Below are 26,869 nucleotides of genomic sequence, written 5' to 3'. Positions count from 1 at the left end.
TGCGACTCTCCAGAGTAGGGTACTTGGTGAGAAAATCTGGGTCACCGGGTGCAGGCCTATGTCGCCTAACCACCTTGTGAATAACACTGGGGGAAGAACATGCTTTTGACCAGGTAGCCATCAGAGTATCTTTGAGGGCATCATAAATGGGAGCAAGGGCTCAGATGTTGCTGACCCAAGCTGCAGAATTTCTGTCAAAAGATATGTTTTAGTTTCAATGGGGGGCTGCAGTAATTCTAGTACCTCCTAACCACTACTGCAAGGGAGGCACTTTCGTCCATTGATGACATTTGTGCCAAGTCAAGCTCTGTCTCCGGGAGGTATCATGCCTACTGGCATTCTGTAAATATAGGTGTAAGACACTGTCAGTATAATGAGAGGGGGAGCAAGCATAAGCTCACCATCAGAATTCAGAGATGCACCCTGTTCAGGCAAAGGATCAGAGTCAGAACCAAAAAGAAAATGAACCCTCTGCTGATACGTACATATCAGTAGAAGCATTTGGTTAGAGTCAGGCTGCATGACCACCAGTTGTGCTGCGAGCCAACTTTGGCTCAGGATGCGACATGGGTGCGGCCCCAGATCTATCAATCAGCGCTGGTGGCATTGGTAATGGCATGGAAATCTGTAATGGAGTTGGTAAGGGCCAGGAAATGAGTCCCACAGGGAGAAACGATGCAGGAGAAGATGCTCCAGAGGAAGCTGGAAGCACACTGAAAATTTGCAGATAGGACTCTTTAAAAACCTCAATCTGCTGCGGTGTCAAGGACAGCTTACAAAACTAGGGCAATTGGGACCAAATGTCAGTTAAGATGCCAGCGACCTTAAAGGAGTGCAACTTAATTTCTGACATCCTTGCAATTTCTTTTGAAGGCTAGACTAGTCATGCTTTGCTTTCCTATGCTTGCGCTTGGAACTGAACTTCAAGAGCACAGAATCAGAGTGGAAAGTGGAACGGTAACAGGAAAATAACTTGGAGCTAGACCTCTTCCAGAGATAGGTTGTGTTCTCTGACCTACAAATTAACTCCCACTCTTGAACCATCTTTAGGTGTGTTAGGGCACATTTATCACACAAATCTGAGTTATTTCCAGAGCCCAGACATCAAAGGAACACCAGATGCGGGCCCGTGACCGACACCTGCTTCCTGCAGTTGTGGCACAGCCCGAATCCTGTCCTTTTTGGTGTGACATTGTACCCTCAGCACACTGTTCAAAAGTTGTTTTGGAGTAACAAGGAGGGAGCAGCACTCCGGATATGGATCAGAAGGTGCAGAAAGGAACAAACTGACATCAGCCTACAGTGTTGCCACTTATATGAGGCGCCACTTTTGAGGTTTGGTGAAGTCCATGTGGAGCCAAAAATTGCCCACTATCTGCATGTGGGAGTAATGCTACAAAATTCTCTAGATCCTACCTGGTGGATCGGGGATATTTTAAAGGGAAGAATTTGCAGTTAGAAGTATCCGTCAAAAACTACAATGCTCATACTCCTTGCCAGAGTGTACTGACTATGAAACCATGTATGCCAATCACTCTGAGCGGATGCTACTGTAAAACCACCACTCCTTGCTCTTACCGCCCTGACAACCTACCACTCCACAGCAGACTAGCCATGGTTCTCTATAATGCTGGAAAAACTTTGCAATGCAAAAGCTGGTATGCTACAAAAGCTCATATAAACCAACCACCCTATATCCCTGTCCAAAGGAAATTTGATTTCATGGACATCTGTTTTCTATGTCAACATCATAGACTATGTGAACCCCAATAAATGTCCTTGCTCAAATTGTCAAATGTGCCAGAAAACCTTATCCACCCTTCTCAACAAAAACTATAAAGCCGCAGGTGCATCTTGTTCCCACACTTAATTAGTTTGACTCTGTATTTCTCAAACTCAGAACCTTTGGAGTTGATACCGGACAGAAAGAACAAGTTACTTACCTTCGGTAACGATATATCTGTAAGAAACAGTAGTTAGTATTAGATTCCTTACCTTAGAATATCCCCAGGCGTCAGTCTGGATCCGGAAACTTTTGCGTAGCAGTACCCCTGCGCGTCGGTAGGCGTCGTCTGCAGGCGTCCCCTGCGGCTCCGCGTCGTCGGCGTCGTGCGCCGTGATGACGTCGCTGGAGTATATAGACGCCGCCTCCGCGCGCTGACGTCAGTTCTTTGCACACAGCTTTTCCGCGCCAGAACACGCAGAGCCATGTGAGAACCAACACTGGTGCCATTTGAAAACTAGGGACCTGAAAGGGATGTCCTTAACCCTAGGTATCAGTTCGCAGAACGGGGAGGATGGGTGGGGCGGTAAGGAATCTAATACTAACTACTGTTTCTTACAGATATATCGTTACCGAAGGTAAGTAACTTGTTCATCTGAAAGAAACAGGTTAGTATTAGATTCCTTACCTTAGAATAGATACCCCAGCAATACCAACCCCGGTGGTGGGTCTGCGAACCAATACAACCTACACCAGAAAGTCCTGGAGGACCGAACGGCCAAAGAAGCCATCCCTCCGGACTTGACTGTCCAGGCAGTAGTGCCTCGCAAAGGTGTGCAGCGAGGCCCACGTGGCCGCCTGGCAAATGTCCTGCAAAGGGACTCCCCGGCCCAGGGCAGTAGTAGCCGCCGTGGCCCGAGTGGAATGGGCCCTCAGCCCAACAGGAGGCTCCTTCCGAGCCAAAGAGTAGCATGCTTTGATGCACAGGACGACCCACCGAGAGATGGTCCGTTTCTGTACCGCCCTTCCCTTCTTCTCACCCACGTAGCCAACAAACAGTTGGTCATCCACCCGGAACTGGCGTGTGCGATCCATATAGAACGAAAGCGCACGTTTTGGGTCCAGACGATGGAGCCGCTCTTCATCCTTTGAAGGATGCGGAGGCGGGAAGAAGGAGGGCAAGGTGATGGACTGCCCAATGTGAAAAGCAGAGACTACCTTGGGCAGGAAAGAAGGTCTAGTCCGAAGAACCACCTTATCAGGATGAACAGACAAGAAAGGAGGTTGAATAGAAAGAGCCTGGAGCTCACTCACTCTCCTGGCAGAGGTGATGGCTACCAGGAAGGCCGTCTTTAAGGTGAGAAGACGGAGAGGACAGGAATGAAGGGGCTCAAAGGGAGCGCACATCAGGAAAGTCAAAACCAGGTTCAAGTCCCACTGAGGCATCACGAACGGAGTCGGTGGATACATGTGCGTGATGCCCTTCAAGAATCTTAACACAATAGGGGACTTGAACAAAGATGGCTGATCAGGCAGCCTCAAGAAGGCGGAAAGGGCAGAAAGATAGCCCTTGATAGTGCCCAGAGCAGAGCCCTGCTGGGCAAGGGAAAGGAGGAAGAGGAGAACCTCAGACAGAGGGGCAGAAAGGGGATCCACAGCCTTTGCTGTGCACCATGCCACAAATCTGTTCCACCGGCAGGCGTATACCGACTTTGTGGAGGGACGCCTGGCTGCCAGAATGACATCGCAGACTTCAGGAGGCAAGTCAAATGGCCTCAACTGTCGCCGCTCAATCTCCACGCATGGAGGTGGAGACTGGACAGGTTCGGGTGGAGGACCGTCCCCTGCTGCTGCGACAGAAGGTCCTCCTGAAGGGGCAGGCGGATCGAGGGACCGACTGTCATGCTGAGTAGCTCGGGATACCAGTACCTTCGAGCCCAGTCCGGAGCCACAAGGATAACTTGGGCCCGGTCGCGCCTGATCTTCTTCAGCACTCTGGGCAGAAGTGGTATAGGCGGAAAGGCGTACAACAGACCGCAACTCCACTCGTGCCGAAAGGCGTCGCCGAGCGAGTGCCGTCTTGGAAACTCCAACGCGCAGAACTGATGACATTGCGCGTTCTCTTCTGTGGCGAATAGATCTAACCAAGGCTCTCCCCATTGCTGAAAGAGGCCTCTCGCCACATCCGAGTTCAGACGCCATTCGTGATCCACCGAGCACCGACGGCTGAGTTCGTCCGCCCTGGCGTTCAGAGAACCTGCCAGGTGTTGAACCGTCAGAGTCACGCCCTGACGTTCCAGCCATTGCCAGAGGCGCAGAGCCTCCTGGCAAAGGGTCCACGACCCCACACCGCCCTGTTTGTTGCAGTACCACATGGCGGTGGTGTTGTCCGTGAACACCTGCACTACACTCCCGTTGACAAAGGGGAGGAATGCCTTCAGTGCTAGGCGAATCGCCCGCAGCTCCAACATGTTGATATGGAGCCGGGACTCCGCCGGAGACCAGAGGCCTCTGATCTCCGCCTCTCCCAAGTGGCCACCCCAGCCTTGGAGGGACGCGTCCGTCACAACCACGTGCTCCGGTTGGGGAAGGGAGAGGGATCTGCCCCTGACCCAATCGCGGTCCGTAAGCCACCACTGCAACTGTCTCGCAGTGCCCTCCGAGATCAGGACATGGTCGGATAGGTTGCCCTGATGCTGGGCCCACTGAAACTTCAGGTCCCACTGCAGAGCCCGCATCCGCCATCTGGCGTGATGCACCAGAAGGATGCAGGAGGCCATCAGCCCCAGAAGCCGCAGCGTCAACCTGACCGAAACCCGGGATAACGGCTGAAAGATGGGAATCAGAGCCTGAATATCCCGGACCCGCCGTTCCGGAGGATAAACCCGAAACTGCGCCGAGTCGAGAACCGCTCCGATGAAAAGGAGCTTTTGAGAGGGACACAGGTGTGATTTCGGCACATTGATGGAAAACCCCAGCTCGTGCAGGAGGTCTGCCGTCATCTGAAGGTGGTGGACGACTGTCTGGGGCGAGCCCGCCTTCAACAGCCAGTCGTCGAGGTAGGGGAAGACTGAAACCCCTAACCGGCGCAGATGAGCTGCGACCACCGCCATCACTTTCGTGAACACCCGTGGGGCGCTGGTAAGGCCGAATGGGAGCACGATAAACTGAAAGTGCTCGTGGCCTACCGTGAACCGCAGGTAACGCCGGTGGGCCGGCAGGACGGGGATGTGAAAGTACGCATCCTGCAAGTCCAACGCTACCATCCAGTCTTGTGGGTCTAGAGCAGCCAAGACCTGAGCCAAAGTCAACATCTTGAACTTCTCCTTCCGGAGGAAGCCGTTGACGTTCCGTAGATCCAAGATAGGACGCAGGCCTCCCTTGTCCTTCTTGGGTACCAGAAAGTAGTGGGAGTAGCAACCACACCCTACTTCTGGCCCAGGAACGCGCTCGATGGCCCCCTTGGCCAAGAGGGCCGTAACTTCCTCCTGCAGAAGCGTCAAGTGGTCCCCCGACACACGGTGGTTCTGCGGTGGCATGGCTGGAGGAGTGGACTCGAAGGGGAGGGCATAGCCCCGTCGGACAAGCTGCAGCACCCACCTGTCCGATGTTATCGCGCGCCAGCGGGAGTGGTGATGGCGAACCCTGCCACCCACTGGCGTCACGTGAGCCCGAAAGCTCGGACTAGGAAGGCTTGGATGCCGCAGCGGAGGGAGGCGTGGACTGACCACGACGCTGGCCTCTACCGCCACCACGGCGGAAACCACGGGCGCCACCGCGCTGGGGAGCGCTCTGCGCCGCGTGGCTGGCAGCACGTGTGGGACCTCCCCTCCCTTGGCCACGAAAGGGCCGAAACGAACCCGTCTGCTGGCGCTGGGCCGAGAGACCCAAGGACTTGGCCGTGACCCTGGAGTCCTTGAAGCGCTCCAGCGCGTGGTCCGCTTTGTCACCAAATAGGCGACTGCCATCAAATGGCATGTCCATTAGTGTATTTTGGACGTCTGGCGAGAAGTTGGCAGATCTCAGCCAGGCATGGCGACGAATCGCCACCGTAGTGGACATGGCCCGTCCCAGTGAGTCCGTGGTGTCCAGACCACAACGGATCGAGTACCGCGCCGCATCCCGGCCTTCAACAAAGGCCCGGGTGAGCTTGTCCCGCACTTCCTGGGGGCATTGCGGCAAACACTCCTCGACCGTATCCCACAGGGAGTGGGTGTAGCGGCCCAAGAGGCACGCGGTGTTACAAGACCGCAGTCCAGCGCTCAAAGAGGAAAACACTTTTTTTCCAAATTGGTCGTACCTCTTTGATTCCCGGTCGGGCGGAGCCGACGGAAATGCGGACTGTGAAGTGGAGGCCTGGATCACCAGACTCTCCGGGGAGGGATGGGTGGACAGGAAGGCAGGGTCGTCCGAGCAGGGACGGTGACGCCTGGCAACGTTCCGGTCAACCGGCGCACCAGAAGCGGGCCTGGACCAGGTGCCCAGAAGGACATCCGTCAGGGCCTCATTAAACGGCAGCAGAGGCTCCTGGGGGCATGACTGCGGTTTAAAAACTTCCGTCAGAATATTCGGTTTGACCTTCGCGACGGGAAGCTCAAGGTGTAAGGCCTTGGCAGCCCTCATCAGGACCACCGAATAGGCAGCACCCGCCTCGGACGCCACAGGGGACGGAGAGACAAACCCAGGGTTGGGCGACTCGTCCAGGCCACTGGCATCACCCAGATCACCTACCCAGTCCACATCGTACTGGCAGGCACGGGATAGAGGGTCCTCAGACCCCTCCCAACCCTCTCCATACTCCTCCTCGTCATACCCATATTCTGGGTCGACGATATAGACATCGGGGTCAACGGGCCCCATCGGCGTCGGGTCCGGCGTCGGCCGACGCCGGTCCGGCTCCGAGTCCGGAGTCGGGGAGGAAAGGGGGGTGGCGCCGCGCGGCGTCGGTGCCGGGGACCCGACGCCGGCCGGAGCCGACGGCGGAGTCGCTGCACCACGCGGGGGCGGTACCACGGGTTGGCCCACAGGAACCGACGCCGGAGAGGCCGGAAGACCAGCCGGCGACGAACCAGAGGGAACCAGCGGCGCCGGGGCCGGAGCCACCGGCGGCGCCGGGGCAGGAGCACCCGAACCGCTCGGGCCCCCAGACGGGACCGACGGGCCCGCAGGCGCCGAAGGCCCCGCCGGAGAAGACCTCGCCCTCATAGCAATGAGGAAGGCCTCGATCTCCTCACGCGACGCGCCTTCCCCAGGGACCGACAGGTGTGGGGTAGACGGCGTCGGCGACCCATGCGGGACCGCGGGGGTGGGGTCACCCGAGCCCCCGGCCGCAGCACGCGGGCGTCGGGGGGAGTCGGGGGTGCGATGGCGACGCCCCGACTTCTTGTGCTTACCTGACGAGCCGGAGGAATGGTGGCGACTCCCGGAGCGCCCATGGCGGCTCCGCGACCGTTCCCTCGACCGCTCCCTCGACCTCCGACCGGACCGGGACCGCTCTCGACGCGGGGCCGACAACCGGAGCTCGAGAAGCTTGCGGGACCGCTCCCGCCTAGCTTTTCCAGTCAAGGCCCGACAGTCGACGCAGGACTCCACGTCGTGGTCCGCGCCCAGACACCGGAGGCAGAGTCGATGGTGGTCGGTGACCGACATCATGCGGTCGCACTCGTCACAACTCTTGAAACCGGGCATCCTACCGGCACCGTAAAGATCAATCAGTTAACAAAAAACTTGGTCAAAAGACCGGAGTACTGCTCTTCGGATCTGCGCTAACTGGCGCGGAAAAAAGAAGAACTGACGTCAGCGCGCGGAGGCGGCGTCTATATACTCCAGCGACGTCATCACGGCGCACGACGCCGACGACGCGGAGCCGCAGGGGACGCCTGCAGACGACGCCTACCGACGCGCAGGGGTACTGCTACGCAAAAGTTTCCGGATCCAGACTGACGCCTGGGGATATTCTAAGGTAAGGAATCTAATACTAACCTGTTTCTTTCAGATATCCTAATTCTTTTAAAAATTTATCTGATCTCTCGTGGGAACCTCTCTGGGAGCAAGGGAATAATGTGGGACCATCAGCTCTAGCAGAAATTATCATTAGAACTTAAACTGTTTTCATTTTAAATCCCCTTGGACAGTGAAACAATGTTTTATGGAAATGAGCATATGTGGGAGGGAGATCCCTTAAATAATTACTTCATACTTGACACATAAAAACCTTTCACTATAAAAAGATAGACAAATTAGCTTTATAGGTGCCTACAGCATTTTTCCGGTAGTACGAGTGAAATCTCTACTTATTACAGCATTCGAGACCTTTTCTATTGTAATCTCTCACATACTGGTTTAATTCTTAAAATCAACCACAGGCACCTTTGAACCAGGTACTAAAACATTTAGAGGCTGCAGCAGCTTGCCTGAAGGGAAACTTCACCACAGCACAATTTGCTGACCTAATCCTGGAATTTTCTTTTCACCGTGTTCCTTCAGTTATTGAAAAAGGAGAGCTCTCTATGGTTTGATGGCAGGTTAGTTACTCACCCCTCTGTCGTAGCTGTCTGCTCGCTCCACCTTCCATGAGAGGTTTTCAATCTCGGCCTCCAGTTGAGCTTGCTGATATTCAAACTGAAAGCAGGGAGAGTTTAGTTACACAGAAGAAGAGCAGGTGGTGAAGCGCATCCTGATTGAAAAGCAAAACTGTGAAGAGTTGCACTGACAAAATATTATATTCATTTCAATAGATGTTTTCCGCCTCGTTAATTGTATTTGCGTTCTAGCACCTTTAAATTCCCTGACCATGCATGTCCAGATATTCAATTTAGCAATGGGAAATACAAACGAAAAAAGCAAACTTTTTTTCTACAGTGTTAGATACAACTGAACCGATTTAACAATGGCAGTTTCCATACATGCCCATGTTACAGCAAGGCAAAATAGGATTTTTTTACTAATGCATACAATTTGTCTGTTCACTCAAGGTAATGTTGAGAAAAGCAGCATCACATGACCTCCATGAAAAACTGGCCAGGTTCTGAGCATTAGTCTGCAGGTAGGTCTTAAGATGGGATCTCTCTTGAAAAAGGAAGGAGGGATAGGGTGTTGTGTTTTAAGTACTGTATGTTGCGTTACTTGCATATGTACAGCAGAATGTAATTTTTTTTATTGTCCATAGTCCTTTTGTGGAATGGCTGCTCTTCATAGTTCTGGGATTCTCGTAGGTCAAGATGGTGTGTTATGTTAGATTTCTACTGTTTAGTGGGAACGAGTTTGCCCTAAGTTTTGTGTAAGGGTATGCGTATGCTATACGTACATGCAATAGTCTCTCAGTGGAATCCAACCCGGACTGAATAATTTATTTGACAAGTCCATACCAACCTTAAACAGTTCTTTCAAAGCCATGGCTTAATGATCTACTGCATTCTCTACTATTTTCTTTCATTCTCCATTAATTATTTCCTTGCATACTTGCTATTAATACTGACCAAACTAGACATCAGTAAATTAGACTTTGCAATTTTTTTACTGGATAGGGTGGTCAAGTGAAAGAATCATTAGGCTTTCCTCATTCATGAGCACACGTGCATCCCTACCAACTAGGTGATTTTATAAACAAGATCTGTTACCAAACACAGGCCTATGTGTCCTCAGAACTGGCCCAGAACTTCCAAGTGCTGAAGCTGCCTTTTCTCTAAGAGATCGAGAAGTAGTTCTCAACATCCTCTCCAAAGGGAAGATACAGGGTTTGGTCAATTGCTTCTAAATACAAACTATTAGCTAGTTGTCACATCTCTCAATTGGCTGCAATTTTAGACATTTCAAACCCTAAGTAAAGACAGGCCTCCAAATTAGAACAATATAGGAATCTCCCAAATAAGTCGTTGGACAAAATTTCCCACCTTGGAATGACGTTAAAGCACACGTGTTTGTAAATCCAGCCACTTCATTCCTTCCATCACCTCCAGGCTCTGAGGACAGCTGACTATTTCTGTAGAACACATTGCTCAATTACTGATATCACAATGATTTTCAGACTGAAATCACTTTCATTGGTGTTTTGTGAAGATTACAGCCTCACCAAGGTGCTGAAGATACCAATATTTCCACAAAGGCGGTGCCAATGGAATGCACAGATCAACAAACAGCACCCAGTGATGGCTCCCTGACGTTGCATCTTCTACCATCTCCACTGTTCCGTGCTCCAAAGACAGGCACAGAAACATTCTATTAGGTCACTGAAGGTTAACCACTGCAGCTTAGCAGAGTTATCACTCGCGGGCATCATTGCGGTCTGAGATGCAGACTTTTGAACAAGCTTGGTGAGAGCAAAGAAGCCAGACAACACATAGTTCCTGCAATTGCGGTACAGTTTGAATCCTATCCTTTTTGGTGGGACATTCTTCCCGTAGTACGCTGTTTAAAAGTTGTTTTGGAGTAACAAGGAGGGGGCAGCACTGTGGATCCGTGTCAGAAGGCGCGAAAAGAAACAAACTGATATCAGCCTGTAGTGTTGACTTCTATGAGGCGCCACTTCTGAGGTTGGGTGAAATCCATTGTAACTCGGAGGAGAGGATTTCTCCATTTAGGTTTATGAACTGCATCACAGAAAGAAATAATATCGAACTGGTGTCCACCAATGACCCAGAGGCCATCCAATCCTGCTGCCAAAACAGCCCATCAACCAACTCTAGAACAGAGTCGATGGTACGCAGTCTTGAGAGGGAGTCCTCCTCTAGCCCTTTTTGCTAAAGAATGACTGCACGAATGCCGATCACTTCAAGACCATAACCTAATTCTTTTTATGCGTCTTCAGTGGCAGCCCTGCTGAAGGGAGCTCTGCTCCAGTTAGGGCAGTAAACCGACTTATCCTTCACTGTCAGGGGCTTGATCTCTCTGGTGACAAACCTGCCGAGCCATCAGTTTTCTATCTCGAGACTGTAGGGCTTGCAAGACCAAACTGAGTCAAGCACTGCATTGTTGGCTGTAAGGTTGAACACATAAGTTATGGGCTTTTGATTCAATTTTTTTTTACGTTTCAACTTGAGCTATAAAAGGCCTTTTGTTCATGATGGACCTAAAGAAAATTCCAAGAAAAAAGTCAAAATTATACTCACAACAGGTTTTAGGGGTGTCATTTGAGTAACAGAGGCTGGACTGTATGTGGTGGTACACTGCATACCTGCTATAATACAGTGCGGAGCCAACCACGTACAAGATACTGAGCAAGGCAAATGCAATCTTAACAGACAATGGAAAGCTGCACACACTTGCTGTACAGAGTATTTAAAGCACTTCCTTCAGTGAACACAGAATGTTGACAACTTTTGCATGTGGTTTGGTATAACTTTCAGCAGCTGAAAATGTACTCTTAAGCGAGATCAAATCTGAGACCCTTCCATGGGACTGTAAGGAAATCAGGGGTTACCGAGCACCAAATGTAACACCTCAAATCGTTTACCACCAGTGTCCTGAGGCCACAATACTGTTAGACTCCGATTGATTGAACACGTACATCCCTTTAGCGCTAGACTCTCAAGGTTATAGGGTTGAGCAGTCCAATACTTAGTCAAGCAGCTGGGGAGGGTTTAAACGGCCAGAACACAGCTAACACATTACCAACAAGAAACAAGGTGAACGACTTGTCAATTCTTCACTTTAAAAAGAAAAATAATTTAATGCACATTAGAATACCATGCACACAAAACTAAAATGAGCAGTTAAAACTGGAAGTCTCTCCATCACCTCCTAGACAGATACGCATACACAGGGTCACCAAAGCACCGTGGAAATATGGGCCTGGGGTAGTTTGGGATGAATTAGACTCACCCATTCATGTCATATGACCATGATGGGTATTCCCTTGTGCACTTAATGCCATTATGCTGTAGAGGATCTTTTTTTAGCACCTGACTGGGAGGGACCTTGCATCTGTGGAGAAGACGCAGTCCAGAATGCTGTCCCACGCAGCATTGGGGCGGGCTTATTCGTGGTGGAACGTTTGTGACTTCTTACGGACAGCATTCGCTGACTAGCTAATGAGGAACGCTCTTCTGTTCAGCAATAGCAGGGGTTCCAAGTATTCCCTGGACTCTGTCCTATTTCAGTTTGGGAGATAAGTCACCCTAAGAAGTTCCTCTACTGAATCTTCATGATCATCTCCGCATTGGTTCACAGCTCCGCCTGTGTTACAGGGTCAAATGTTAAACTACTCCTTGGCACTAGGCACCAGAATGTATTCGCCGTATGCTGCACCATGAACACTGCAGGTTCTCCTGGGCTGTTTGAGCCGGTACAGGAAGATAAACAACTGTTCTCTGTACAGAGAGAAGTTCAATAGAGCACATTCAATCTCCCCGATGGAGCGGAGGGCAGATATAATGGAGCATCAGCATTCTGAATTTGTCTTTACGTATCCATTTATTTGCCAATAGTAGTTCGTGACTGAGTCTGAATTAGTTCTTGGGCCTTTCTTTTTCACGAGAAAGTGGCAGAAATAAATTTTCAGTAATGTTTGTGAAAAATATACTATGTCCCTGGCTTGTTTTTGCCAGAAGATGGTTGCTTCTTACAGAAGTTATTCCCTATGTAATAGAGAAGACTTCTTTGGTAGAATTTCCGGAGGACGATATCTAAATCTGAGACAATATCAGTTATGAACAACTCCACAATGGGTGAAAGAATGCCACTCTTCCAAAACGTTTGATAAGCCTTACCCCCCTGAAGTGCGTAACAGAAGATGAGGAAGTGTAGAGACACTGCTATGTAGCAGGGGACGTCTTAGCCTCTGTAGATTGATGACATTGTCTGGCTTTTGACAGACACCTCTGTTGTTGATGAGGCTGCCTACACTGCTGCGGTTGCCACTGAGGTGTTTGAAACCTCTGACACTTTTCTACGCTGCATCTCACATGGTCTCCCTCTATTTATCTATTTATTTATTTTATTTATTTCAAAGGTTTTATATAGCGCTGCTGGACCCAAGAGTATCAGAGCGCTTTACAGTGAAGGTGCAAAACAAAAACAATGAGGTAGAATAAAAACAAGCAAGAAAGCGTTTCATTGTGGCAGAGAGTTCAGACATGGCTAAAGTGGAGAAGCATGGAAATCGAAATTTAAAATGTGTATAAATAAAGAAGGAAAGGGGAGAGAGGGAAGAGGAGCGAGGGTGAGAAAGAGTAGGAAGGAGTATAATGGAGGAGGAAAGGGAGAGTATAATAGGGGAGAGAGAGAGAGGAGTGACCTGGGATGTTATCGTAGTGCTGGGTATCATGATGCTATGAACATGCATAGTGTCAGTGACATTAGATACCCCAGTATTTGTTGAGAAGCAGTATTTTAAGTTCTTTTTTGAAGAGATGGTAGGAGGGGTTGCAGCGGATATCCTTTGGGAGGGAGTTCCAGATTGTGGGAGCGTTACCCGAGAACGCGCAGGATTGGGTCTTCTGATATTTAAGTCTAGGTGGGATGAGGACAAGTGAGTTTGTGCTTCTCAGGGGTCTGGAACAACCTGCATTCTGAAGTTTTGTTGCAAGATAGGGAGGGGTGTTTTGGTGGAGAGCTTTATGAGTGATGCAGGCAATTTTGTAAGTGGATCTTCCTTCTATTGGTAGCCACTTGAGATTTTTGAGGATGGGGGAGATGTGATCAAATTTTCTGCAATCAGAGATGAGTCTCGCAGCAAGGTTAAGGACGGATTTAATTGGAGCAAGATGGACTTTAGGGGTGCCAGCCAAAGTGGCGTTGCCATAGTCGATCCTGGAGAGGACCAGTGATTGGACAACAAGTTTGAAATCTTCTGCTGGAATAAAAGGTTTAAGTTTTTTGAGGTGGAGAAGGGTGAAAAGGGCGCTTTTGGATGCATTTTTAATGTGGGGTATGAGTTTGAGATTTTTGTCAATACTGATGCCAAGGGACTTAACAGTATTAGAGGTGGAGAGAGGGCAGTTTGGTGAGAGGGCAGTCTAGTTCTTCATTTGAGTCCTAGAATCTGCGTGAGTGCTGCATATCGTGTACCCGAGTCATAGAAATCCAAAGACCTCTGTCATGCTTCTAGTTTTCGGCCTGTGAGCCTCAACCACGAAGATCTCCAAAAGGTGAAGTAGTGTCAGTAACTGTGCACAGCCACAACGGAGAGGTACGCTGCTGCACTGATAACTTGGGAGTGTAGAAGATAGGACAGTGGCACAGTATTTCTGTGCCATCGAAACAATGAGCTGGGGGCAAGGTCCATTCAGGGTAGCAGTGGATGCTGCCCGGCAGGTCTATATTTCTTTTGAAGCCCTGACAAAGCTGTGATTCTCTAGTCAAAAAAAGACCATAGACCACTCCTTCCTCTGCTAGATATGAACAACCACAAACATTTTCTGTATGCGATTTGAAAAAGTTGAGATCTTAAATCAGTGAAAAGGCACTATTCTCTGCTATGTAGTCTTGTTAATAATATATGCAGTAAACTTTCAAAATTGATAAAATATTTTGTAACACTAAAACACAATGTATACATTAAAACACTTGAACTATACTACAAAATGTTTATTCATTTATTATAGCTGTGTTGTGAAACATTAGCAAGTTAAAGATTGTTACTTCGAAGTGCTGAAATCCGTATGCTTGAACATTTTATAACCGGAACAAAAGGGGGTGGTGATGGACGGAGCATCTGAACCAATCAAACACTCACACCCAGTCAAAAGATCTGGGTTTAATCTATCACCGTTCTTTAGCCCACTCTGCCACCCCAGTTCAGACATGGCTATATGCAAATCAGTCTGACCCTGTGCCTCATGGGAACAGTCCAGCCCGAACTGCCACCCCAGAGTTTCTGGTCCAGGGAAGACATGGCTTGGCAGTTCGGGCTGGACTGATCCCATGAGGCACAGGGTCAGACTGATTTGCATATGGCCATGTCTGAACTGGGGTGGCAGAGTGGGCTAAAGAACGGTGATGGATCAAACCCAGATCTTTTGACTGGGTGTGAGTGTTTGATTGGTTCAGATGCTCCGTCCATCACCACCCCCTTTTGTACCGCTTTGAACATTTTATAAGCTTATCAGCCCCTTTAGTGATTAACACATCGCCCTTGGATGTCATGTAATGGGTTATAAAGGCAGTAATACTGGATAGAGTCTTCAGTGGGCAAACTGCAGCAGGGAAACTCCCTCTCTGCTATTGAAGGGTTTCAGTCCCAATGGTTTCATGGATGATTTAAAAGGCTTTCTTGCAGAGAGTCGTTTTCAGTAGTTTGTTTAAAATGCTAGAATGCAGGGGACTTGTGTGATCCATTACCGGAAGACGATGCTGCCAGCTCCGACGAAGAGGTAGAGGGGGGTGGGACTGAAATTGCTGACCTGCTGCTCGACGTGGAGAGCGTGGTGGGTCTTTACACTAGATGTAGTATTAGTAAACTCAGCTGTTAGGCAAATGTGTATTTCAAAACATTATAGAATGATTGTCGTATTTATTGTCAACGTGTATATTCGTTACAAGTTTAACTAAAAAAAAAAACAACAAAAAAAAAACAAACCAAAAGACCTATAGGTCATCCGGTACACAAACTAATTAACCTCTGTACACTTTAATTTGATGTGCCGCCAGGCCCCAGGAATGTCGGCTGAATGGCTGTGTAAATCAGAGAATGTAGACCGAAAAGTATGATCAACGCGGCCGGCCCTCGAGGTTGTAGGCTCAACGCTGTGTCACTACAAGCTTGTACAATAAAGGTCTTTAAAAAAAAAAAAATAAAGAAAATGCTAGAATGCAGCAACTATATTTTGAGACTCAACTGAAGGTCATGGTAATTGTATAGTTTAAAAGAACACACAAAAATATGTAGGTGTTAGACTGTCAACTTTCAATTGTTTAACTTATTAACTACATCCATATACCAACAGAATAAAGTTTCACATCCTCCAACAAAATTTGGACTTAAAGCAAACACCCATAGAGGTGGTGTGGGGGGTGGTCACTAAGTAGTGGCACAAAGCGGGATAAGTGGGTTTTAAATAGTCTCATTTAGTGGGCCTGCATAAGTAGTAGCCAGGGGTAGGTAAAGAAGTCTGAACTGTGGTTAAAGAAAAGACCAAAATGTGGGTCACAGGTACTACTACATTTTTCTCAGTCAACTGAAACATTGAGCAATATCTTTTAAACAAAACTGGTCAAACCTTACTTTTCCATTTGTCTATTTTGTGCCTCTCAGTATAATAGTATATGTGATCTACAGAGAAGTGATCATGTGACAATCAGTATCTGGACCCGTACAATTTTGCATGTTAGGGAATAGAAACACTCCCATGTGAATTCAGATGCTACATGAATGAGACCTGTACAACCTGGTCCCGGCACATTCATGTAGCGTCTGAAACATCAAGACTCAAGTGAAAACAAAACCAAAGTAGTAAAGTGAATTCAAGAAATCTGGAGCAGAAAATTACTTCATGTTTAGCAGGGGAAGCACATGTATACACAGAACCAGTGAAGTGGAAAAGTACAACAACAAAATTAGAACACCTACCTTGTTTGTTTGGATACCATTCTGTGACCATTAAAACTGTGGCGGAGAGGAACAAAGGGGGCCCTAAAGGGCCATTGGGTGCATGTTGTGCACCCTTGTGCATGCGCCCCAGTTCCTGCAGGGCATGGACTGCACCAGTCCATTCCGTGCAGAGACTGCCTTTGACGCTCCCATCGCGGTTCGTTTTTCCTAGGCAATGCTGTGGGACCGCAAAAGAACCGCCCACCAGAGAATAAAAAAGTTGTAATCTGGCCAGCAGGGTCAGTGTGGCTTTGGCGGTCTTGGAGCGGGACGGCAGCCCCGCTCCAAGACCACCAAATTTGTAATAATGCCCATAGTCAGGCAATGAGGGGAGCAAGATGGCAACTGTGACTGCAAGGGCCTTGCAAACTAGAAGTTTTCACAAAACTCATTCTTAAGGTACTCAAAAGGTAGAACATTTATATAGGAGAATAGGGAGTCCATCTCCCTAGCAACCATTTGTGATAGTCCCTAAAGGTCTCTAAGCAAACCTTTTTATGTAGTCAGCAACAATGAGGCTAAAGAACACATCATTGGAGAAGTGGGCAAAACATATAGACCATGAGAATGTTGGCTTACAAACACATATCAAACTCTTAAGAGTGCAGCATGCCTTACCAGCTTCTTCCTGGGACCAGATTCCATGTAGTAAGCATATGGATATGTGTATTGTAGAGTGTAACGACACTGCAAAAGAGAAAAGAGAAAGCATTAGAGACATTGTGCTGCAATGCTCCACCAAGGCAAGCTAGCCACAACACATCAGCAGGGTTCACCACCCCCATTGGACCTGTTCAGAAAAGTTTGTTCTTAGGAGCCTGACACTTGGATATCCACTGTAGATGATCTAGTATGAGGAGCAAAAAAGGATGAAACTGAAGAGGAAATTAGAAACACCGTGAGAGGAGTGATGGAATAAAAGAAGATGGATGGTAAGGGACCAATTCAATCAAGGGCGTCTGAGTGGTAGGGTGAAGATGAAGATAAATCCAGCTTTTACTTATACACACACACACACACAGCCACGCACCAGTTAAAATAGTAGCCAAGTGTGGCCATTGTCTTCATTTGCACAAGCTTTCAATAAACTTCTACCATTAAGACATGGCCGCATGAATGCAATAATTTGTCTTTTTAAACTTTTTGGCTATCTGGATCCTTACAATTTTGCATGGTAGGGAGTAAAACTTTCCCATAATTCTGTACTTTGAAGACCAATTTCAGTTTCTGTGCAGGTTTATTAGTAAAGAGCACGCAGGAAACAGCTTCCTGGAGGATCCTGTAGGCCTTGCTCTGCTGGTAAATTCTTCTAGGTCACATTAGAAGGCACAAAGAAGCAACACCCAAGTTATATTTTATCCACCTATGTTAAAAATATATATCCAAAGGCAATTGTTTGCATTTACATGGCTGAACACACAAGAAAGAAATGTGTCATTACTGGGTGACGGGTTAGAAGGAACAGATACGGATGATCGAGAGTTCACGTCAGCTGTAAAATCACTAGCTTGTCTGCCTCTAACTTTTCTCTCTGATCATACACAATAATAACTCCTACCTATAATAGACCTTGATAAGTTCTCTTACCAATTTCTCACTCTATATGTGATGTAATGCAGTTATTTCACTCCCTACCCAGAGCCACTGGGATAACGCAATTCTGCAGCCGCAGTGTTTTAAGCATAATTATGGGATTGTCTCAAGTCATATCATCGATTTACTGCATAATTTGCAGATTTTAAACAAATTGCTGCTAGCTCAAATGGATCAAAATGTAGCTACACATATTGAAACACTGTGGAAGGCCTTCCACAAAGACTGACTAGTCGCCTTTGAGCTTCTTATTGTTTATTGGCTGCTAAACTGGTAATAATGAAGTGAAAGTCTTTAGGTGATAAAAAGACAAAATAAGAAAAAAAGATACTTACCTGTTGTAGGAAGCTGGCTCTGTATAGGATACTGCCACCAGGTGGTAATACAGTGCAGAGTCCATGGGTTCCCCAAAAGTGTACAGGGCTCGAAGTAAAACCCGAAGTGCTCTATTGGTGATAGTGTGGGCGATCTGCCTTAGGCCCAACACAGGAGTTTAAGACATTTTTTGCACAACAGTGATCAATAATGGACACACGCCTCATGAAGGAGATCCAGACCAATTTTAGAAAAAATATACTTTGTTTACATATCATTTTAAGACCAAGTTCTTCGTAATCAGGAACGTTTTTAATTAAAAATACTTTTCTCTTTCAAAAATCGGCACACATTTTTTAACACAGGTTAAGTATTGAACTTACAATCCCGGTCTTCGGAACCAAAAGTCAGCAAGAGCCAGGGAACCAGGTACGTACAAAAACTGCACCACCAGTGGCACAGGGGCAGAGGTCAAAATCGGAGTTCAACCCAATGCTTTCCAATGAGGATAGGGGTTCCTGGAGCCACATTGTTTGCAGGTAAGTAGATCGGTTGCAGGGGGCCACTTTGGTCAAGCACAGAGGGCCCACAAAGCAGTAGCAAACATACACCAGAGCAGCACTGGGGCAGCAGGGTGCAAATTCCCTTTCGGGTGCCCAATGCTTTTCCATAGGGATTCATCTTGCAGCAAATAGGCTGCAGGCGTGGCACTGGAGGTTGCAGGAAGAACACAAATGACAGCAGGGGTAAGTTGGGATGTACACAAAATGAACGGCCCATGGTGAGGAGAGTGAGTGCTTTCTTGATAAGGTTTTAAAGATCTTGAATCGAAGCTATCCCAATACGTCGTTCATTGGAGGGTGGTGTAGTGGTTAGAAAGATCGTTATGATGACAATTGTAAGAAAACCCACCTTCAAAATATTGTACAGTTAGATGGGATAGATGGCAGTAACCTGCTTTGTGCAAACAAGGTTGCACTGGACCTGGCCTTATTAATTTATTTTAGTGTTTTATAGAGCGCAAACTTGACCCGTTAGGGTATCAGAGCGCTTTACAAAGTCAAACAATAGGGAGGATAACACAAGAGTACTGTAAATTAGGGGGGAGGGGGTGCTGGATACTAGAGGGATGGGAGTATACAAGAATAGTCAATATTCCAATTGTTGAGGACGGACTCCGGTTTCTTGGTGGGGCGAGGTCGCAGGATGGAGGCAGTAGTCTACGGGGTGGTTGTGGAACGGGTTTAGTCAAGGATTTACCCATGAGGAAGGATTTGGCCTCCTTTTTGAAGCGTGCCAGAGGGGGGATTCTTCTGATGGCGGGTGGGAAGGAGTTCCATATTCTTGGTGCAGCCCCAGCGAATCTTGATGAATTCTTAATTGACACACATTGCTGGGTGAGTGCAGTATCATGGTGCTGCTGGTGACACAGGCACTGCTTGGTGGATTTGAGGGTGGTCTAGAAGGCTCTTAAGGTGCAGCATAACTTTTGGCTTGCTTTAGAAGGATTTTGTGTGGGCACTTGACAATTTAGTCTCGCGCTCTTACTTGCTTCTGAGAGCAGATTGATATATAGTGTAAAAACAAGTTGACATCAGAGTCCGCTGAGATTGCCAGAGTACTGAGTTGTTGCTTGAGACACTTTACAACAGTGTATCCATCAAGGAGCAGTACTATGGTTTGGTAGGTTTTGGGTGACTGTGGTGGATGATTAGCGTGGGCACTTCGGTGAATAATGGGATGGCAAGGTTGTCTGGCCAATTCAGTTTCAGTTGTAGACCTCAGGGCTGTGAAGACCGGATCGACAACGATGAGTGGTCTGGGTTGGTTTTATGGATTGTTTCATGTTCATGGTGTTAATGTTGACTGCTCCATTCAGAATCTTGGTGGAGGGACTGCCTGGAGTTCTGAAGTCCAAGAGAAAGACGTTGCTGAATGAAGTGCTGCTCAATGCTGCTGGGATCAGATCTGTCGATCTAGTTAACATCATCTTAGATGCTGGTGGAAGAAGTGGCGGTGAGTAGCTATATGAGTTAATGGTAGTAGTTTCCTAGAAAGCACACTGTCAAGACTGTGCTGACAACCGTGAGAACACAGATATTACATTTTAACAATGATGTCTGAATACTTCAAAAAGGGTCCCCCAAAAACTATCTGTGCCAGTGTCATCCAAATCCAAAAGATATGGAGTCTAGCATGTGATCCAGATGCAAAAGTGGGGGTGTTACCTGAAGGGATTTGTAGCTCATGCATAATGAATATGCTACTTACCAGTATGCATCTGTTCATGGCATGTAGGGCTGCTAACATTCATATCTATTGCATAGATCGCCGCCTAGTGTTGGGTCCGGATGATTGCACATTGTTGTCCTGGAAGAGTCTTCGAAGTATCACGAGATAGGTGGCTCCTCCCCTGGACTACAGTGCGCATGGGCATCGACTCCATCCCCAGATTGTTTTTTAGCCATTGTGGCAGAGATGGAGTGAAATAGCGTAAAGGATGTCCATGCTAATGATTGAATGCAAGAGAGTATCTGCAGCCGCTACGGGCACCGGGGAGGAGGGTGGGCGATATGAATGTTAGCAGCCCTACATGCCAAGAACAGATGCATACTGGTAAGTAGCATATTCAGTTCGAGGCATGTGGGCTGCTAAATTCATATCTATTGCATAGAATACATAGCAGTCCCTCTATTAACGGCGGTTGCCCGTGCCAGCTGCAGAAGTCTGAAAGAGTGTCTTGAGAACAGCCTGTCCTACAGCTGCTTGCTGCTTGGAATGCACATCGACACAGTAATGTTTTGTAAATGTGTGCGGTGTAGACCACGTGGCTGCTCTACAAATGTCTTCTAAAGGAATGTTCCCTAGGAAAGCCATGGAGGCCCCCAACTTGCGTGTGGAGTGCGCCCTTAGGGGTATTGTTAAAGTACGTTTAGCTTTCTGATAACAGATCTGAATGCATTTAACAATCCATCTGGCTATTCCTGCTTTGGAAATAGGGTTGCCTTTGTGCTGGGCTGAGAAGGCAACAAAAAGTTGTTGTGTTTTCCTAAAGTGTTGTGTTCTGTCAATGTACTACATCAACGCCCTTTTAACGTCTAATGTATGGAGCATTCTTTCTGCTACTGTTTGTGGGTTTTGAAAGAACGCGGGCAGGTCAATAGTTTGGTTGATATGAAACTGGGACACCACCTTAGGAAGGAATTTGGGGTTAGTGCGGAGCACTACCCTGTTTGAATGAATCGGGATGAATGGCTCTTGGATCGTGAGCGCTTGTAGCTCACTAACACGCCTGAGCGATGTAATAGCAATGAGAAAAGCCACTTTCCATGTCAGGAACTGAATCTCGCATGAGTGGAGTGGCTCAAAAGGTGGGCCCATCAGCCGAGTGAGGACCACATTGAGGTTCCACACTGGAGCTGGTGGTGTTCTTGGAGGAATGACTCGTTTTAGTCCCTCCAGAAAAGCTTTAATGGCAGGCACCCTGAAAACAGAGAGATGCTGCCTGTTCTGGAGATAAGCCGCTATGGCGGATAAATGTATCCGAATGGAAGCGTACGCTAGATTGCATTTGTAAAGATGTAACAAATAGCAGATGATGTTAGGAATGGATGCATCTAGCGGGTTGATGTTGTGGTCTGTACAGTAAATGACAAACCGCTTCCATTTTGCTGCATAGCAAGCTCTGGTGGTGGGCTTTCTTGCCTCCCGGATGATGTCCATGCATTCAGGAGGCAGGTTGAGGTAGCCAAACTCTAGGACTTCAGGAGCCAGATCGCCAGATTGAGCTGTTGCGGATCTGGATGCTGAATGTCGCCATGGTTCTGCGTCAAGAGGCTTGGGGAGAGATGCAGCCTTTGATGCGGTACCACGGAAAGTTCTAGAAACGTGGTGTACCATGGTTGGCGTGCCCACGTTGGAGCAACCAGGATGAGCGTCATCGAGTGTTGCTTTAGCTTTTTTGCCACCAGCGGAATGAGAGGCGCTGGGGGAAAAGCGTACGCAAATCTGCCTGACCAGTTCATCCATATCGCATTCCCCTGCGATTCCGGGTGAGGGAACCTGGCGGCAAAGCTTTGGCATTTTGTATTTTCCCTTGTGGCAAAGAGGTCTATCTGTGGATGACCCCACTGCTGGAAGTACGGGTTGGGTACTGATGGATGTATCTCCCACTCGTGCATTTGATGGCTGTACCTGCTGAGCAGATCCGCCATCTGATTGTCCTTGCCCGGGAGGTGTTCCGCCATGAGGAAGATGTTCCTCTGAATGGCCCACTTCCACATGCTCTGAGCCAGATGAGACAGCTGTGGAGAGTGAGTACCTCCCTGCTTCTGGATGTAGTACATGGCTGTCATGTTGTCCGTCCGGATCAACACGACCTTGTTGCACAGATGTACTTTGAAGGACTTGAGCGCCATGAAGATTGCCATCAGTTCCAGGTAGTTGATGTGCAACTTCTGTTGCTGCGTTGACCACAGTCCCTGCACCGTGTAGTGGAGCACGTGAGCTCCCCACCCCTGGAGAGATGCGTCCGTCGTTAGGATAATTTGTGGCACAGGCTCTTGGAACGGTCGGCCTTTGCAAAGGTTGTGTGGATTCCACCAATGCAGAGAGGTGTATGCCCGACCGGTCACCAACACTAGGTCTGTTAGTCGTCCCTGAGCCTGTGTCCATTGATTTGCCAAGCATTCTTGGAGCGGACGCATATGCAACCTTGCGTGCGGGACTATGAAGATGCAGGAGGCCATCATGCCTATCAACTGCATGAACACTCTCGCTGGTAGTGAGTGTTGCGGTCTGAACCTCTGGATGAGCGACTGAATGTTGTCGATCCTCACTGGGTTCGGCTGAGCCATAGCAGTCAGGGTATTTATTGTCGCGCCCAGATACTGCCGCACATGGGCTGGCTGAAGGTGCGACTTTGGGTAGTTCAGGGAGAACCCCAGACTGTGAAGGAGGTGAATGGTGTGGGACATGTTTGCGGCGCACTGCTGTTCCGACTTTGCTTGAACAAGCCAGTCGTCTAAGTAAGGGTAGACATGTATGTTCTGTCTCCTGAGGTGCGCCGCAACTGTCGCCAGACACTTTGTAAACACTCTGGGGGCAGTGGTCACTCCAAAGGGTAGGACTTTGAACTGATAATGCCTGTTTTGGATGGTGAACCTGAGGTATTTTCTGTGGGATGGGTGGAGTGGTATGTGAAAATAAGCGTCCTTGAGATCTAAGGTCGCTAGGAAGTCCCCTTGGTTTAGCAGGGGAAGAATCTGCTGCAGCGTCAGCATGTGAAAATGTTCCGACAATATATACAGGTTGAGAGGGCGTAGATCCAGAATGGGTCTGAGGGATCCGTCCTTTTTTGGGATAAGGAAGTACAGGGAATAGACCCCTGTACCTTCCTCCTCCACTGGTACGAGCTCTATTGCGCCTTTTTGCAGCATCACTACCACTTCCTGCTGCAATAAGTGCAAGTGCTCTGCCGACATAGGACGTTGTCTTGGGGGAATGTTGGGAGGAGTGGACGTTAACTCCAAACAATAACCGTACTGGATAAGTTTTCTCACCCACCTGTCTGTGGTGATGGACGTCCAGACTGGCAGGAACTGCTGGAGTCTCCCCCCGACAGGTGTCGGATGGTCGGGGGGCAGTGACAGAGAGTCACTGTTTGTTGGTGGCAGATGAAACGGGAGTTGTTGTTACCTCTGCCTCTGACCTTGGTACTATTTCCTCTGTAACCCCCTCTACCTTGCTTGGGGTACGAGGACTGTGCGCCACCTTTCGTGAATTGTGTCTGTTGTGCCAGGTGTCCTCTGGTAACACCGCGGGTACCTGAGCGACGAAAAGTGCTCCCCCGGAATTGCTGAGACTGAAGCAACCCCATGGACTTCGCTGTCTCATTGTCTTTTTTAAATTTTTTCGAGGGTGGTGTCAACTTCAGGGCCAAACAGTCTGTCAGGGTTTACGGGCTGGTTGAGTATAGTTGTTTGAATGTCAGGTTTAAAACCTGATATGCGAAGCCATGCTTGGCGCCGTAACATGACGCTAGTGTTAATACCCCTAGCCGCTGTATCTGCTACATCAAGCGCACACTTTATTGCAGCGTTTGAAATGAGCTTTCCCTCCTGTATGAGCATCTCGGCTGCCTCCTTAAACTCATCTGGTAGGTGTTGAAGGAGCTGCTCTAGTGTGTCGTAATGCGCCCTATCATATCGTGCCAACAGTGCCTGTGTGTTTGATATGCGCCAGATATTGGCAGCCTGCGCAGCCACCCTTTTGCCAGATGCCTCAAACACTTTCGACTCCTTGTCTGGGGGAGGAGCTTCACCCGTTGTCTGGGAGTTCGCCCTTTTGCGGGCATTTGCGACCACCAACGAGTCCAGAGGCAACTGTCCCCGAATATATGCAGGGTCACCAGGAGCCGCTCTGTATTTCTTTTCAATACGTGGGTTCACCACTCTCGCCCTGGTAGGTTCCTTAAAGATTTCCGGGGCATGCTTAAGGACACCTTTTAGCATAGGAAGTGTTTTAACAGTCTTTTCTGATGCTGAGAAAGTGTCAAACAAAAAATCTACTTCCACCGGGTCTGCATGCATGTCCACATTATGATTTGCAGCTGCCCGCTGTATCAAGGCATTAAATGCCGCAGAATCCTCAGTTGGGGATGTACGTGCACCAAAAACCTGTGGATCTTGTACCACCTGATGGCCGCCCTGGTCACCAGTGTCGTCATATGAGTCCTGTTGTACATCAGGGTCATTGTCAGCTGGGAAATTGTACTGGTCATCCTGGTAATCTTCCTCACCCCCTGACTGGGTGGGGGAAGGTGATGGGCTCCTTCTTGGTGGAGGCTGAAGAGGTAGAACAAGGGCAGGAATGTCCTGTTCCGGCCTTTTTTTCTTTAGTGGAATGACATAGGATTCTAATGGCTGGGAAGTGATCTTTCGCTTATAGAGCGTCAATTTCCCAGTTTCGGGATCGATGTAATGCTCAGATTGTTCCTCTGAAGCTTTTTTTTTTTTTTGCAGTTTTATATAGCGCAAACTAGACCCGAACCGAATCAGGTATCAGAGCGCTTTACATATTTTTCCAGTTACGTTACATTTTTACGTTTTCCAGTTACTTTCATTTTATGCACGGGGAGATTAAGTGATTTGCCCAGAATCACAGGAGGTTTTTGGCGTCGTTACCGAGACTCGAACCCAGTTCCTCCAGGTCCGAGGTCGAGCGCCCTAGCCGTTAGGTCAACCCCTCTCTCTTGACGTCGATCTAACCGGTCACCTAGCGTCGAAGGTTCTGACGGTTCAGTGGTCTTTGGCACCGATCTTGGTGCAAATGCCTTCGGTGCCACCTTGGGCGGCAGTGTGTAGAGAAGCTTGCTTGAAGGCTTCGCAGGTGCGTCAACCAGTTTCGGAGCCGACGGCGTGTGAGTGGTGGACGTTAAAGTCTTCTCCCGAATACGTTTGAAGGAGTCAGTGACCTGCTTAGTGAAGGAAGCGGAGGGTTTGGTAACTGATGCCCCATGTCCGTCACTATCGGAGGCCCTCGGTGTCGACGAGGTGTCCGCAGACGCATCTTCGGCTCCAATGGTCCGTGCCTCCTTTGCAGGCTTATGCGCCGATGGCGTTGCTTTCGATCCGGCGTCTTTGTGCCGATGCGTAGGGCCTCCGGACCTCGGGTTGTGTCCCTTTGTGGACTGTGCCTCGATCGGGCGTGTGCCTGGCGTCGCCGCAGTCGCGTCTGAAGGACTTTGAACAGTCTTAGTGGACTTTACCGGAGTAACCGCGCTCAACACGGGCTGGACGACCTTTTTTGAGGACGGGTCCTTGGCCACCTTTTGTGGCTTTGTCGGCTCGACAGCCTTCTTCGGTGTTGGCTCGACAGTCTTCTTTGACTTCTCAGTGCTGGAGGGCGCCGGAGTCGATGACGTAGCAGCCGACGGCAGTTTAGATGGTACGGCGGCCATCTTTGGTGTTGTCGAATCCGAAGGTTTCGGTTTCGTTTTCGATGGTACGTCGGCCATCTTGGATGTGGTCGCAATGGCGTCTCCGCTGTTGAGTCCGTGGCCGGGCCAGAAGGCGGGGCCGGGGATAGTGGTGCAGGGTCGAGGGTAAGGCCGAGTGGCGATCCTGTGACCTGAGCCTGAGTCATGTAACTTTCGGGGCATAGCTCTTCCTCCGAGCTATCTTCCGCGGCCCCATAAACTTCTTCGACGTCCCCTACCACCTCGACGTATTCAAGGTCCTGGCCCTCGACGGGTTCTCCGGGATCGGCCTCGACCTCCATCGACGGTGGTGAAATCTGCAGATGATGGCTTGTGCCTTCTGCCTCGGGCTCGTCGAAGATGTCATCGGGTGCCGGAGCCTCTCGCTGGGCCTCGAGGCGCGCCGAAGCTTGAGTGTCTTCTTCGACCTGAACTTCGAACAGGCCATACAGCTGGCCTCGTCGTGTTCCGGCGAGAGGCATTTGAATGGAGTGTTTTCTCACTGAGCGACAGTAAATGGCATTGAAGAAGTGGGTGGTAATCAAGGATACACTTAGGGAGAATATGGTTGCAATGCTCAGATGCCTTTTAATTAGTCAACTTGTGTCCTAATCAAAGAAACTGTCACAGATCATAGCTTACAATATAGGGAAGAACGTTCAAGTGTTCTACTTGGTGAAATTCACTTTGCAACCTTATTAACATGGATGCTCATGCTAAATTTCCTAGAGGC

At 48.7% G+C, this 26,869-nt stretch overlaps 1 protein-coding gene across 3 annotated transcripts in view; it reads right to left on the bottom strand.

Annotated features, from left to right (window-relative positions):
- Positions 1 to 26,869, bottom strand: part of ARIH2 (ariadne RBR E3 ubiquitin protein ligase 2) — a 203,708-nt gene that overhangs the window by 13,267 nt on the left and 163,572 nt on the right. For all 3 annotated transcript variants that reach the window (XM_078661794.1, XM_078661795.1, XM_078661796.1), the window contains 2 exons: positions 16,869 to 16,937; positions 8,261 to 8,344 (listed from right to left, as the gene is read on the bottom strand). In XM_078661794.1, coding sequence (XP_078517920.1) covers positions 8,261 to 8,344; positions 16,869 to 16,937 — 153 coding nt within the window. The remainder of the gene's footprint in view (positions 1 to 8,260; positions 8,345 to 16,868; positions 16,938 to 26,869) is intronic.

The sequence above is a fragment of the Lissotriton helveticus genome, chromosome 9, assembly GCF_964261635.1.
Source record: "Lissotriton helveticus chromosome 9, aLisHel1.1, whole genome shotgun sequence".
In the NCBI taxonomy this organism is placed as follows: domain Eukaryota; kingdom Metazoa; phylum Chordata; class Amphibia; order Caudata; family Salamandridae; genus Lissotriton; species Lissotriton helveticus.
This window is presented reverse-complemented; position numbering and strand designations above follow the sequence as displayed.